The following is a 16,203-nucleotide window of genomic DNA, read 5'->3' as shown; positions in this document are numbered from 1 at the left end:
TACACTGAGAAATCATATAGGAATGATTCATCTCTTCTCTGTCAGCTTGACTTAATGAGATCACCATAAAAATAACAGGTAGAATACATATTTTCACAAGCCGAATGGTAATGTTGCACATATGGGTATTTAGATACTACAAAAAGATTTTGGGTGGCACACAAATAGGAGAAAAAAATCCTGAGAAATAGTGACCTTTTAATCTTGAAGTTTGGGAAAAACTGAATTTTATGAAGCAGTGATGGTAAATACAGGGAGAGAGGAAAAGTTATAAAGAAATCACATTTCATGAGAGACAATAAACTACTTGACCTTTAACATGCTTCCTCTACACTGAAATCTGGTGAAGATGCTTACCCACTAGTCTTGAGAACTACACTGGCATCTATACTATTATACAAGGCTGCAAACTGCTGATTGCAAAGTATTAGTACTGGAATTAATAAAGATTAATTAAAATGTCATATACAGAAATAAAACTTTGCCTAGTGCAAATGCTAAGGTAAAATGACAAGAAAAGATTTTTTAAAATGTAGAAATGTACAGGAACTCACCTGATAAATGCCAAGGAGATAACATAGTCTGTGTTGACGGTGATAGTCCAGTCACAGTCCCTGCTATGGGGATATGGATGAGGGAAGTTTGGTGAAAGAATAAAGCCTGAAGATCCTGTTAAATTGCCTCCACAGGGTGCTTTAATTTAAACAAACAAACAAACCCTTAAGTGATTAATAAAATTTATTAGCTATCAATATTTGTATAAACACTTCTCTAAAAACTTCAGAAGATTTCATATACATCTGACTTTTTTTAGTATTGGATGGTTGAGAATACTGTATTGTCTTTCAAGAAAGACCATTAAGATATTAAACACATATGTACATAGTTATATTGAATTTAGCTTTTTCACTGGCTTCAAAATTACATACGTACTTCCCTCCCTTTCTAATACTATTTTGTTTCATGTAGAAGATAAGCATTGAGAGGAAGTGTATAGATGGTTTTCCCAAGGTTCTAAGAACAAATATGAAGCTTGAAGGAAAAAGTTAGAAACAAAACAAAGCAAAACAAAATCTCTAATAAGTGGAATAATGGGACATGAGATACTTGGCTCATTTTCACATCATCCCTGGTACCTTTTCTTTATGTATTTATGGAGGAAGAGTCTATGACAATAATGAATGAGTGAGAATGGATAATTATCTGTGAAACTACAGCATTTTACAATAAAACACTCTTAAACTGAATGTTACCATATCCCTAAATTCTAGTTGTCTGACTTGTTGATGAAAATAGACAGATACTAGAGTTATTACAGCCCCAAACAAAGGTTTCCGTAACACTTCGATAAAGAGGCTCCAACACTTGTCAGTGAAATGCAAAGAATACATTCTTTAAGGGATTATTGTTGAAGTCTGTATATTTTTAATGTTTTTTATTATTATGTTACATTAATCACCATACATTACATCATTAGTTTTTGATGAAGTGTTCCATGATTCATTGTTTGCATTAACACCCAGTGCTCCATGCAGAACGTGCCCTCCTTAATAGCCATCACCAGCGAACCCATCCTCCCACCTTTCCCCTCTAGAACCCTCAGTTTGTTTTTCAGAGTCCATCGTCTCTCATAGTTCATCTCCCCCTCCGAATTCCCCTCCTTCATTCTTCCCCTCCTGCTAACTTTTTTTTTTAACATATACTGTATTATTTGTTTCAGAGGTACAGATCTGTGATTCAACAGTCTTGCACAATTCACAGCGCTCACCATAGCACATACCCTCCCCAATGTCTATCACCCAGCCACCCCAACCCTCCCACGCCCCACCACTCCAGCAACCCTCAGTTTGTCTCCTGAGATTAAGAATTCCTCATATCAGTGAGGTCATATGATACATGTCTTTCTCTGATTGACTTATTTTGCTCAGCATAACACTCCCCAGTTCTATCCAGGTGTTGCAAATGGCAAGATTTCATTCCTTTTGATGGCTGCATAATATTCCATTGTATATATATTCCACTTCTTCTTTATCCATTCATCTGTCGATGGACATCTTGGCTCTTTCCAAAGTTTGGCTATTGTGGACATTGCTGCTATAAACATCGGGGTGCACAGACCCCTTCGGATCCCTACATTTGCATCTTTGGGGTAAATACCCAGTAGTGCAATTCCTGGATCATATGGTAGCTCTATTCTCAGGTTTTTGAGGAATATCCAGACTGTTTTCCAGAATGGTTGCACCAGCACACCACCAACAGTGTAGGAGGGTTCCCCTTTCTCCGCATCCCCGCCAACATCTGTTGTTTCCTGACTTGTTAATTTTAGCCATTCTGACTGGTGTGAGGTGATATCTCATTGAGGTTTTGTTTTGGATTTCCCTGATGCCGAGCACTTTTTCATGCATCTGTTGGCCATTTGGATGTCTTTGGAAAAATGTCTGTTCATGTCTTCTGCCCATTTCTTGATTGGATCATTTGTTCTTTCGGTGTTGAATTTAAGAAGTTCTTTATAGATTTTGAATACTAGCTCTTTATCTGATATGTCATTTGCAAATATCTTCTCCCATTCTGTTGGTTGTCTTTTGGTTTTGTTGACTGTTTCTTTTGCTGTGCAAAAGCTTTTTATCTTGGTGACATCCCAATAGTTCATTTTTGTCCTTGCTTCCCTTGCCTTTGGCGATGTTTCTAGGAGGAAGTTGCTGCGGCTGAGGTCAAAGAGGTTGCTGCCTGTGTTTTCCTTTAGGATTTTGGTGGACTCCTGTCTCACATTTAGGTCTTTCAACCATGTTGAGTCTATTTTTGTGTGTGGTGTAAGGAAACAGTCCAGTTTCATTCTTCTGCATGTGGCTGTCCAATTTTCCCAACATTTGTTGAAGAGACTGTCTTTTTTTCCACTGGACATTCTTTCCTGCTTTGTCGAAGATTAGTTGACCACAGAGTTGAGAGTCCATTTCTGGGCTCTCTATTCTGTTCCATTGGCCTATATGTTTTTGTGCCAGTACCATACCGTCTTGATGATGACAGCTTTGTAATAGAGCTGGAAGTCCGGAATTGTGATGCCGCCAGCTTTGCTTTTCTTTTTCAATATTCCTATGGCTATTCAGGGTCTTTTCTGGTTCCATACAAATTTTAGGATTATTTGTTCCATTTCTTTGAAAAAAGTGGATGGTATTTTGATGGGGATTGCATTAAATGTGCAGATTGCTCTAGGTAGCATTGACATCTTCACAATATTTGTTCTTCCAATCCATGAGCATGGAACGTTTTTCCATTTCTTTGTGTCTTCCTCAATTTCTTTCATAAGTATTCTATAGTTTTCTGAGTACAGATCCTTTGCTTCTTTGGTTAGATTTATTCCTAGGTATCTTATGGTTTTGGGTGCAATTGTCAATGGGATCGACTCCTTAATTTCTCTTTCTTCTGTCTTGTTGGTGTATAGGAATGCCACTGATTTCTGTGCCTTGATTTCATATCCGGCCACTTTACTGAATTCCTGTATGAGTTCTAGCAGTTTTGGGGTGGGGTCTTTTGGCTTTTCCACATAAAGTATCATATCTGCAAAGAGTGAGAGTTTGACTTCTTCTTTGCTGATTAGATGCCTTTTATTTCTCTTTGTTGTCTGAATGCTGTGGCTAGGACTTCTAATACTGTTTTGAATAGCAGTCGTGATAGTGGACATCTCTGCCTTGTTCTTGACCTTAGGGGGAAAACTCTCAGTTTTTCCCCATTGAGAATGATATTCGCTGTGGGTTTTTCATAGATGCCTTTTAAAGATATTGAGGTAGGTACCCTCTATCCCTATACTCTGAAGAGTTTTGATCAAGAAAGGATGCTGTACTTTGTCAAATGCTTTTTCTGCATCTATTGAGAGGATCATATGGTTCTTGTTCTTTCTTTTATTAATGTACTGTATCACATTGATTGATTTGTGGATGTTGAACCAACCTTGCAGCCCAGGGATAAATACCACTTGGTCGTGGTGAATAATCTTTTTAATGTACTGTTGGATCATATTGGCTAGTATTTTGGTGAGAATTTTTGCATCCGTGTTCATCAAGGATATTGGTCTGTAATATTCCTTTTTGATGGGGTCTTTGTCTGGTTTGGGGATCAAGATAATGGTGGCCTCATAAAACGAGTTTGGAAGTTTTTCTTCCATTTCTATTTTTTGGAACAGTTTCAGAAGACTAGGTATTAATTCTTCTTTAAATGTTTGGTAGAATTCCCCTGGGAAGCCATCTGGCCCTAGGCTTTTGTTTTTTGGGAGATTTTTGATGACTGCTTCAATTTCCTTAGTGGTTATAGGTCTGTTCAGGTTTTCTATTTCTTCCTGGTTCGGTTTTGGTAGTTGATACATCTCTAGGAATGCACCCATTTCTTTCAGATTATCTAATATCCTGGCATATAGTTGCTCATAATATGTTCTTATAATTGTTTTTATTTCTTTGGTGTTGGTTGTAATCTCTTTCATTCATGGTTTTGTTTATTTGGGTCATTTCTCTTTTCTTTTTGATAAGTCTGGTCAGGGGTTTATCAATCTTGTTAATTCTTTCAAAGAACCAGCTCCTAGTTTCGTTGATCTGTTCTACAATTCGTTTGGTTTCTATTTCACTGATTTCTGCTCTGATCTTTATTATTTCTCTTCTCCTGCTGGCTTTAGGCTTTATTTGATGTTCTTTCTCCAGCTCCTTTAGGTGTAGTTTTAGGTTGTGTATTTGAGACCTTTCTTGTTTCCTGAGAAAGACTTGTATTGCTATATACTTTCCTCTTAGGACTGCCTTTGCTGTATCCCAAAGATTTTAAACAGTTGTGTTTTCATTCCATTGGTTTCCATGAATTTTTTTAATTCTTTTTTAATTTCCTGGTTGACCCATTCATTCTTTAGTAGGATGCTCTTTAGCCTCCATGTATTTGAGTTCTTTCCGACTTTCCTTTTGTGATTGAGTTCTAGTTTCAAAGCATGGTGGTCTGAAAATATGCAGGGAATGATCCCAATGTTTTGGTATCAGTTGAGACCTGATTTGTGACTTAAGATGTGATCTATTTGGAGAATGTTCCATGGGCACTAGAGAAGAATGTGTAGTCTGTTGCTTTGGGTTGCAATGTTCTGAATATATCTTTGAAGTCCATTTGGTCCAGTGTGTCATTTGAAGTCTTTAGTTCCTTATTGATCATTTGCTTAGATGATCTGTCCATTTCAGTGTGGGGGGGTGTTAAAGTTCCCCACTATTATTTTATTGTTGTCGACGTGTTTCTTTGCTTTTGTTATTAATTGGCTGTTCCCATGTTAGGGGCATAGATATTTACAATTGTTAGATCTTCTTGTTGTATAGACCCTTGAAGTAGGATATAGTGTCCTTCCTCATCTCTTATTACAGTCTTCGGTTTAAAATCTAACTTGTCTGATATAAGGATTGCCACCCCAGCTTTCTTTTGGTGTCCATTAGCATGGTAAATGGTTTTCCACTTCCTCACTTTCAATCTGGGGTGTCTTTGGGTCTAAAATGAGTTTCTTGCAGACAGCATATCGATGGGTCTTGTTTTTTTATCCAATCTGATAGCCTGTGTCTTTTGATTGGGGCATTTAGCCCATTTACATTCAGGATAACTATTGAAAGATATGAATTTTAGGTTCTCTCTTTGCTTAGAGGACCCCTTTCAATATTTCTTGTAAGGCTGGTTTTGTGTTTGCAAAATCCTTTAGTTTTTGTTTGTCCTGGAAGCTTTTTATCTCTCCTATTTTTTGAATGACAGCCTAGGTGGATATAGTATTCTTGGCTGCATATTTTTCTCATTTAGTGCTCTGAATATATCATGCGAGTGCTTTCTGGCCTGCCAGGTCTCTTTGGATAGGTCTGTTGCCAGTCTAATGTTTCTACCATTGTAGGTTACAGATCTCTTCTGAGACTTGTAAGTTTTACATTAGATGTCAGGGTGTTGACCTATTTTTACTGATTTTGAGGGGGGTTCTCTGTGCCTCCTGGATTTTGATGCCTGTTTCCTTCCCTACATTAGGGAAGTCCACTATAATAATTTGCTCCAATATACTTTCTGCCCCTCTCTCTTTCTTCTTCTTCTGGGATCCCGATAATTCTAATGTTGTTTCATCTTATGGTATTGCTTATCTCTTGAATTCTGCCCTCATCATGCAGTAGTTGTTTATCTCTCTTTTTCTCAGCTTCTTTATTTTCCATCATTTGGTCTTCTATATCACTAATTCTCTCTTCTGCCGCATTTATCCTAGCATTTAGAACCTCCATTTTTGATTGCACCTCATTAATATCCTTTTTGATTTCGACTTGGTTAGATTTTAGTTCTTTTATTTCTCCAGATAGGGTTTCTCTCATAACTTCCATGCTTTTTTCAAGCCGAGCTAGTATATTTAAAATCATCATTCTGAACTCTAGTTCCGACATCTTACTAATGTCGTATTGATTAGGTTCCTGGTAGTTGGTACTGCCTCTTGTTCTTTTTGTTGAGGTGATTTTTTACACCTTGTCATTTTGTCAGAGGAGAATAGATGAATGAGAGATCAAAATGCTAACAGGGTAACAACGACCCCAGAAAATATATACTAAACAAATCAGAAAAGACCTGAAACCGGGGGAAAAGAAAAGGAAAGAAATAAAAAAGAAAAAAAAAAGAAATAGGAAAAGAAAAAGATAAAAACAAACAGAAACTAAACAAAACAAACAAACAAACAAAAAAACAGAATATGATCAAATATGATCAGGCTGGTGCATAGATCAGTGCCACACACTAGATTTTTGGCATATTTTGGTCTGTTAGTAGAAAATGCCTCCCAAAATTTTAAAGAAAGAAAAACTTATTTATGTACAAAAATAAGGGTTAATACGATGAAGGGATGGAATATGACTCTAAAGATGAAACTTATAAAAGATTTTATAAAAGGAATTGATAAGAAGTGGTTTGAAAAAAGAAAGAAGAGGATTTAAAGACAAAAAAGGGAGAGAATGTGATCAGGCAGGAGACTAGAACAAAGCCATACACTAGAGATTTAGGGTATATTTTGATCTGTTAGAAGAAACTGTATCTCAATATTTTAAAGAGAGAACAACATATATATATATACCAAAAATAAAGGTAACTACTATGAAGGGATAGACTATGATTCTAAAAATGAAAAACAAAAAAAATATTTTTTAAAAAAGGGATTGATAAGATGTTGGTTGAAAAAGGGAAAAAGAAAAATTCAAAAATAAATTAAATTTGAAAGACTAAAGAATCATGGTATAAAAGCCATGAATTCTATGTGCAATAATCCCCTAGAGCTGGAGTTGTGCCGTTCTCATTGATCACTAAACTTAGTCTTGGCTAGCTGTTCATGCTGATCTTCTGGGGGAGGGGCCTGTTGCTGTGGTTCCCAAATGTCTTTGCTGGAGGCAGAATTGCCCTGCCCTTGCCAGTCCAGGCCACGTAAGCTGCTCGGGTTTGCTCTCGGGAGCTTTTGTTCCCTGCAAGCTTTCTGTACAGCTTTAGAAGATGAGAGTGAAAATGGCTGCCTCCCAATCTCCGCCCCAGAGGAGCCGAGAACTCGGGGCCCCACTCCTTAGTGTGCCCCCAGAGAAAAGCAGTCAGTCACTCTGGTCTCCCCAGTCTCTGGTCGCACTCCTGTGACCAAGCATTTCTATCTCTGGCACCCGACCCCGTGTGGAGTCTCCAAACCCAGCAGATCCCTGCGGTGCGCTCCGGCGCCACTCCTCCCAGGGGAGGAAGGGGAGTCTCCCTGGATCTGCTGCTTCTTGGGTCCCTGCTGGAGGAGCAATGGCCTGACTGTGTGGCGGATCACAGTTAATTGGCAACCCAAGCTGAGGGCCAGCTCCTCAACTCCGTCTCTGCAGCCAGCTTCCCTGCTCCAATACCTGGGAGCTCTGCCACACTCAGGCACCCCTGGTCTCTCTGTGACCTGAGGGTCCTGAGACCACACTGTCCCGTGAGGGTACCATCCCCCGCTTAGCCACTGGAGTGACATCCCTCAGTGGAGATGACTTCTAAAAGTTCTGATTTTGTGCTCTGCTGCTCTATCACTTGCCAGAAGCAGCAGACAGAGGCCCCCTCCCCCGCTGTCTATCCTCCAGAATATCGCCTCGGATTCACTTCTCTGCACGTCCTACTTTCCAGAAAGTGGTCACTTTTCCATTCAGAGAGTTGTTACTATTCTTTTCTTCAATCTCCTATTGAGTTCGTAGGTGTTCAGAATGGTTTGATCCCTATCTAGCTGAATTCCTGGGACCAGACGAAACCCAGTTCTCCTACTCCTCCGCCATCTTGCTCCACCCCCTGAATTCTGTATTTAACAGTTTATGATTGAAAATAATATGTAGAATTGGCAGCTTCTGAAAAAATAGAGCCATGAAGATAGGGAGGACCCCAGTCCTGGAGTGGGACAGTGAGGATATAAACACACACACACACACACACACACACACACACACACACACACACACACAGGAGAGAGAGATTCAGATCATGTTCTCATGATGTCTCAGAAATGTAATCAGTGCACCAATATTCTTCTCTTATCTGAGTTTTAAAATTATAGTTTTCTCACATAAATTTTACCATTCAGTTATCAGACATTTTGCATTCTTTTGACAGCATCAAACTGGTTTTGGAAGAAGGAGAGTTTTGGTTCTAGGAACAATTTCATTCAGATCTCTGTTCTTTGCCTGAGTATAGATATGTAAAATCATCACTATAATTTGGTAATGTCTGCCATCTAAATTATGGATGTCCACTAGTACATTTCTCCATGGCCTTCCACTACCCTTGCCTCAGCATCTAAGTGAGAGTAGTTAACCTCAGTCCCTACTCTATTGAGAATATTTATTTGCCCAGACTTAATTTATTCACCACTGCTTACCTATCATCTGCATTTTTTTGTGGATCTTACCAAATGATTAGACATAAATATGTCAACTTTCTATAGTCCTCTCTCTTCAAATTTCAATAACTCCTGAATATTTCTCTCTACAACCAGAGGATAAAGATTCTCTCCTATTAATCAGGATAATACCCTCAACCTGGTCACATAATCACTCTTCCTTCTCTGGAATCTTGGTTCATTTATCACTTTCAATCTCTCTGGCTTAATCCCCTTTGTCCACAGACATGTCAGGGAGTCTTTCATCCAAAAAATAAAACAAAGTTCCTTATGACCTATTTCTTTTCACTTTTTTTTTTCAACTGAAAATGTTGAGTTTTACCTGATGATTAAGAAATGCCCTCACCCTTTTGTGTTTGGTTAAATGGGCTTACTGTGAGGAACCACCCTTCCGCATATGACTGAGATAAAACTCACTTACCATGTATGAGATTGGATCCCTTAAAGGAACCCCCTTATTTTCCTGTGATAAGACCCTCTAGATTACCATTCTTTCACTCATGATTAGCTGAATTCACTCATTAATCGGAATAACATGCTTGTAACCAAACTTTGGTTAAGCTTTCATCCTTCCTCTCAGCCCCTGAACTTTGATCCACCTTCAGCCTTGAGCCAGCACACAACACCTCCTGAGGACAAGATGGACTTGGAAGATATCATTCTCTGTGCTACTGATGGATTGAGCCACGCTTTCATCCCATTTCCCCCTACATGGTTCTTTCTAGCCTTATATACTCCACTCTATAGAAGAAGAATCCCTTTTGCCTAACTCTTGAGATGCTTGTAGATCTTATGGTCACATTGTTCTCCCTATCACAATGGTTCCACCCACAACACCCACACTGCAATAGTTCTTTATAAATAAAAGTCTCTCCTTATTTATTTATAATTTGTTTTTTATTTTACAACTAAGTCTTTTGAAAAGGAGGTCTAATCTCATTGGCTCTTTCTTCACCTGGGTGTTATATTTACGGTATAGGCAGACTAACATGTTAGCAAAGCAGGTCACCACCAGGAAAAAATAATCTTCAAGAAAAGCACCAAAGTTTTCATCCCGAGACAACTTATATTTGGGTTTAGAATTGTTTTTCTTTTAAATTATATTTACAGAGACACAATAACACTTTTGTTGCTTATGGACTCAAAGATGGCTTTATTAGGTTCTTCAAACCTCTAGTTCCCTCTCCAAACATTGCTATCTTCCTTAGCCTCCCTGCCCCCAACACAATCGCTTCCTAGCCTAGCCTGGAAAGACTTTTGTATTGATTGATTTTATTTTTCTCATCATATCTGTAGCCTTTCTTCAGGGTTGACTTTCACCTTAAATTCACTCTCCTTGTTGGAACTCCACTTCTAATTTTCTTCTAGTGTCTTTGTACAGACTTCAGTTTTATTGCCACATGTGTCTTCTTCTATTTCATCTTATAATTGTAGTGTTCTCCAGAGTACTTTGCCTAGTCAACTCTGATTTCTGCTCTGTTACATTTTTCCATGTTGACCATATCCAATTTTTAAATTCTAAGCCATATGCCCAAATGCTCACTAGCTCTCTCTACCTGATAGCCTATGGGCACATCAAACACAGAGTATATAACATATCCAAACCTCAACTCAAATTTGTTTCTCCTTTTGTATTTCTAAGTTGTTTGATTAGTGCTGTCATTCACCTATATTCCCAAGCTAGAGGCTTAAGATTCTTCTCTTTTTTTTGCTGCATCCATGTGCCAATCCATAAGAAGCACTAACCAAGACTCTACATCATAGATCCTCATAGACATATTTCAACCTATTCCTCTTTCCTTCCTGCTACCATATTTCTAGACCTGATTCTTATCTGCCTCCTGAATTATTGCAATGGCTTTTTGTTTCCCATGCCTCTGGTTTCCTCCAATTCATCTTTCTCCCAATAAAAACATCTAATCATACTATGCCTATGCATATAATTCTGCAGTTGTTTCACACTGCCTGAATGATAATGCCCCAGCTCCAATACAATTTTTATCACCTGACCCTTGTAACCTTCCCAATTGCATCAACCACCACTCTAGACACATAATTTACACTCAAATACTATCAAACTGCTTCTAGTTCTTGGCACTTCTATGCCTTTGTCCATGCAATTCATTTCAGCTGAAATGTTTTTTCTCCTCTACATGTATAGAACTCTTATGTGTCAAGATTTGTCACTTCCTCCAGAAAGTTTTCCTGGAAATTCCCAGCCCAGACTCTTCTTCAGCTCTCTTCAACTTTCTCCAGTATGCACAACCTTTATCTCCATCATTTCCCTTACCATATGTACTTAAATATTATATTCAGGTGTCTGAATTCATCACTAATCTGTAAACTAAAGACTGTTTCTTAAATTTTATTTTAAACCTGGGATTCAGCACATACTACACATTCCATAAAAGTTTGTGGAATTGCTAGTGTCTCCTTGTATTGATTATGAAAATAGTAAAAATAACTGGAGATGAATGAACAATCTAATTTGTAGCTATGTATTTTGATAAAAATAATAGCATATTTTACCTTTAGAACTTGTAAACTTATATGTGAATTTGAAAAAAATAGAAAAATACGTGTAATAATGGTAAATGTATATATGTATGCATATATGTATAAAAGAAGAATGATAGCAAAATGTTCTCTGTGTTTTTTTTCCCCACAAACTATGGTAGTGGGATTATGTGTAATTTGGGGGAGCCTAGGAGAGCAAATTTGTTTCAATTTTCCTTATCTTTCACAGGGAACATTGGTCTTTTTTTTGAAGATTTTATTTTATTTATTTGAAAGAGAGAGAGAGAGTGAGTGAGAGAGAGAGCTTGAGCAGGGGGAGGGGAAGAAACAGACTCCCCTGCTGAGCAGGGATCCCAACATGGGGCTCCATCCTAGGACGCTGGGATCATACTATAATTTAGGCATAAGATCGTCTAAAAATTCTTCTGATGCCCTTATTTAAGTTATTTACCAAAGTTTTTCCAATATAGTTCATTGTTGTAGTTGATTCTGGAAATCTACAAAAGCCACTGAGACAAGTAGAGATATTATCTGACATTTGTATATCCCAAATACTGAGTAAAGAAAATTTTCTTTGCCTTAAAAATACTAAACTTTAAATGGCATTTGGAAAATACGTTTTTACTTTTATGTATCTAATCATCAAGCATCCAGAATAGGATTCTCCTTAAGTTAAATGGATTTATGAATTAAATTTTTAGTTAGGTTCCATGGAACCTAACCTAACCTAAAATGATTTGTTCTGAGTGTCGTTTCTTAAGAAGCATTTACACAGGCAACTACTGACAACTGTTGTCCAATCTTAATTTTTTTGACCCCATTTAGGTTTATTTGTGTATACTGACTTTAGCAGCAGCCCACCCACACTAATGTCTTTGTTATTTGCCATCATATCTAGTGCTACTACTTTCCCTCTGGCAATGTCAAAGTATTCTTCACAATGTCAATTTTGTTGGAATGAATTCCATTAACTCTCTTAAAGATGACGTCCTTCTATCTGGTACTTGCTTAAAGGCTAACTACTTTATGCAAGCAAAATGCTTTATACTCCAGGGTCTGAGACATAGACTTATGGAGTTTCTAAAAAGTTCAGGGTTTAATCTTTGGCATAGTATTTCCAATCATGGAGTTCTTTCTTATCAGTTTCAGAGGTCAAGATTTGTGCAGCCTTAGCAATTTTTCAGACTTTTTTTTTTAGGTTATTTTCTTCCTCAGAGAAGCTCTAATGCATATCTTCTCCTCAAGCTATCTTTTCCTACCAAAAAATAATACACAGCATCAATCCATAAAAAAACTTTCCACAACCTGTTCAATTTAAGAAAGACTTAGTGTTTCACTATTTTTTCCCCTAGAATTAGGACTTGCAAGCTTAAGTCTTGTCTACAAATGGAATTTTATAATAGCCTATCACAAAACTCTTTCATCGTTTATGTTTTGTATTTTAGTGTTTTCTAGAATTCTAGGGTAAGGCTGTTGGATATTTTAGGATTCTAAACATAGTAACAGTTGACATTATATACCCCCTGGTAATTCTAATAAGCAACACCATTTAACTAGTTTCAAGAGTTATAATAAATCAAAAACTCCTATAGTAAGTCTGTAGTATTCTATCATTTCTTCTTTACACAAAGATTCTCTTTATGAGATAGTCAAATTCCAATTGTTTGGAATGAGGTGTTTTAATTTAATTGGATTTTTTTAGGTTAACTGAATAGTAAACTAACAAATGAAAAGTTCATTCTTTTTCTCTGAAAATGTTTCTTAACTGTATTTTACTCCTTGTTTTTATAAGTATAGTTATGGTAAATGTAAATTAATTAATGCTTGATGTTCTAGAATCTTGCAGTGGTATATGAAGAGCAACATAAATGTGAAATGGAAATAATGAAGAGTAAAGGGGAATCTGTCTAAATTTGAACTGGTTCAAGCTATGTCCTTATTTTGTGCCTTTTTTTTTAAGTTTCTTTAATAAGCTTTTTTCTTGTTATCTGCTTCGTTTTCTACAGAAGTTTAGAACTGTCATTACTCCCTGGCTGGTTTGAGCCTTTAGATGTGTCTTGCTTTATGAATTAACTGTTTTTAAAATGCCAACATGTAAAATACAGAAAATATGATGTGAAAATATAGACTGTTTTTTTAGCTTTCATTCCACTAGAAAGGCTCACAAGAACAGGAAACCTCTTTGTTGTGTTTTACTGCTAAATCCTGTTTAGAACAATGCCTAGGACACACTAAATGACTAATGAATTTGAGCTTGCAATTCTTGCATATGAAGTTACAAGATGGGGTAAGAAGAATCTGAATTGAGTGCTTGAGTTTGTTCCCTTCTGACTGAAGTACTAAACACTACCTCTTACCATGTGACTCAAAAAAATCACTATGAATGCTTACTGAAAATGCATTTATGATTTGGGCATAAGTGAATAAAAATGAGGTTTTGTTTCCTAAATGTGCTAGATTAGCATATGCTGAACGCTATAAGAAATACAACCATGAATGAATATATAAAGAAATATTTTGAGTAAAGAGAACATACTTTGGTCAAAACCTATTGTAAATTCAAGATGACACCAGTTCTAAAAAACTTGAAGTAAAAGGTTTGAGATTAGACAATTTTAATTTTAAAAACTTAATAATGAGATTTTTAAAAGATTATATAGCAGGTTTTATGCTAAAGGTAGTAGGTATATTCCTTTAACTTTTCTCATACCAGTAGAGATATAGTATGTATCTTAATTTTCTAGAGTCGAGTTTGGAGGATCAAGAATTGAGCATGGAGGCAAAAGGCAGACAGTTGGAAGTATGAACCAAGCTGCTGCAAATCTTAGATTATCAAAATAAAAACATATTTTAGTATTCATGAATTGAATATAAAGCCAAAGCTTTGAAATGAAACTCAAACATGTTTTCATAACATTTTCTTTCTTAACAAGAAATGGCTATTAGAGACACAAGATGAATATGGCCCATTTCAAATGCAGAATCTGCATCTACTGTTTAAATTTTAAAAGCAGTGGATAACTACATTTATATTTAGTAGATAATGGAAAATTGAGACTTTTCAAGAGCTTTAATTCTTAAGTTTTTTGTTTTTTTTTTTTTTTTTTTGGTCAGGATCTTTAAACCATTGAGAATCTAATGAAATTATGGACTCTCTCCTTAGGAAAAAAATTATGATCATTTAACATTTTGTGCATTTTGGGGAGTTCATAGATCCCTGAAATCTTAGATCCCATATAGAACCTATTCTAGAATCTTGTTCTTAATAACATCAATACCCATTTTATCCTTTATACTTATATAAAATGTTAATTGTTCTTTAATTCATACCTATACAGACTGGCGGGCTGGGCTGCCAGAAGTATCGATTTTCTACCTGAATGCAGGTTATTCTTTCCTCTCCTTGAAGCTCATATCCTGGGTCACATTGAAAAACAACAGTGTCCCCAGGTTCTCGTCCATCCCCATTTCGAGTCCCATTCATGGGAACCCCTGGGTCACGACACGCAGTGGCCACAGAACCTATCAAAAGACAGAAACAAACCTTTAATCTTGATGCTACCAAAATCAATTTCAAAGTTCCAGACTTTACAGTTTAGAACCTTCCTCATATTTATGTGCTTTTAGAAATTTAACTTAAGAAATGCTTGAGGTGATTTTTCAGTCCCTACACACAAAAAAATAATTTTAGCTGTTTTTTGTTCATTTGTGTGCTAACTTGTTTCAGGAAGAGGCATGACATTTTAGTAGCTAAATAACAGATTTCCTAAAAATTATTAGATGCTCTGTGAAAGACTGCAGAGGATGCAAAGAAAACCACAGGGAGCTTTCTCTGCAAGGGATCTATTCCATAAGGGACTTCTATCTAGAATACATAAAGAACTCTTAAAACTCAAGTGTGGTCTAGGGGGAGGAAGAAGAAAAAACATCCAGTTAAAAAATGGACAAAAACCTTTCAATGAAAAGGATACTGGATGGTACATGAAAAGATTTGTTAAGCATTGTTAACCATTAGGAAAATGCAAATTAAAACTGCAATGAGATGTTACTATATACGTATCAAATCAGCTAAAATAAAAAATAAGACCACTGAATGCTGGCAAGGTTCTGAAGAAAATGAAATTACTCATGCATTGCTGTTGGGAATATAAAATGCTATAGCCACTCTGGAAAGAAGTATGGTAGTTTCTTGCAAGACTAAACATGCTTATCATACAGCTCAGTAATTACATTCTTGTACATTTATCCCAGAGAGATGAAGACATTATCATATAAAAACCTGAACACATATTTATTCATAGAAGCTAAAAAGTAGGAACAACCCAAATGTCCTTCAACAAGTGAATAATTAAACTGTCTATTCATACCATGGAATATTATTCAGCAATAAAAAGGAATGACAATACACATGACAAATTAAGTGGATCTGAAAGGCATTATGCAGAGTGAAAAAATATGATATCAAGTGGTTACATACTATATGACTTTATTTATGTAACATTCTTTTTTTTAAGTAAATGGTATTTTTTATTTTTTAAGATTTTTTTTAATTTATTTATTTGGCAGAGAGAGAGAGACAATGAGAGAGGGAACACAAGCAGGGGGAGTGGGAGAGGGAGAAGCAGGCTTCCCGCTGAGCAGGGAGCCCGATGTGGGGCTGGATCCCAGGACCCTGGGATCATGACCTGAGCCTAAGGCAGACGTTTAATGACTGAGGCACCCAGGCTCCCCTTATGTAACATTCTTGAAGAGATAAAATCAGAAAGTTGGAAAACAGATGA

General features: G+C 36.7%; 1 protein-coding gene across 4 annotated transcripts in view; it reads right to left on the bottom strand.

Moving 5' to 3' along the window:
• The window catches only part of CSMD3 (CUB and Sushi multiple domains 3), a 1,163,243-nt gene that overhangs the window by 255,622 nt on the left and 891,418 nt on the right, over window positions 1-16,203 (bottom strand). For all 4 annotated transcript variants that reach the window (XM_028122520.1, XM_088023099.1, XM_028122521.1 and 1 more), the window contains 2 exons: window positions 14,753-14,944; window positions 555-693 (listed from right to left, as the gene is read on the bottom strand). In XM_028122520.1, the coding sequence (XP_027978321.1) occupies window positions 555-693; window positions 14,753-14,944 (331 nt within the window). The remainder of the gene's footprint in view (window positions 1-554; window positions 694-14,752; window positions 14,945-16,203) is intronic.

This window comes from Eumetopias jubatus, unplaced genomic scaffold (assembly GCF_037043125.1).
Source record: "Eumetopias jubatus isolate StellerSeaLion01/CBP00866 unplaced genomic scaffold, mEumJub1_p1.0 scaffold_4, whole genome shotgun sequence".
In the NCBI taxonomy this organism is placed as follows: Eukaryota; Metazoa; Chordata; class Mammalia; order Carnivora; family Otariidae; genus Eumetopias; species Eumetopias jubatus.
Note: the sequence above shows the minus strand (reverse complement) of the source record. Positions and strands in the feature narration are given on the sequence as shown.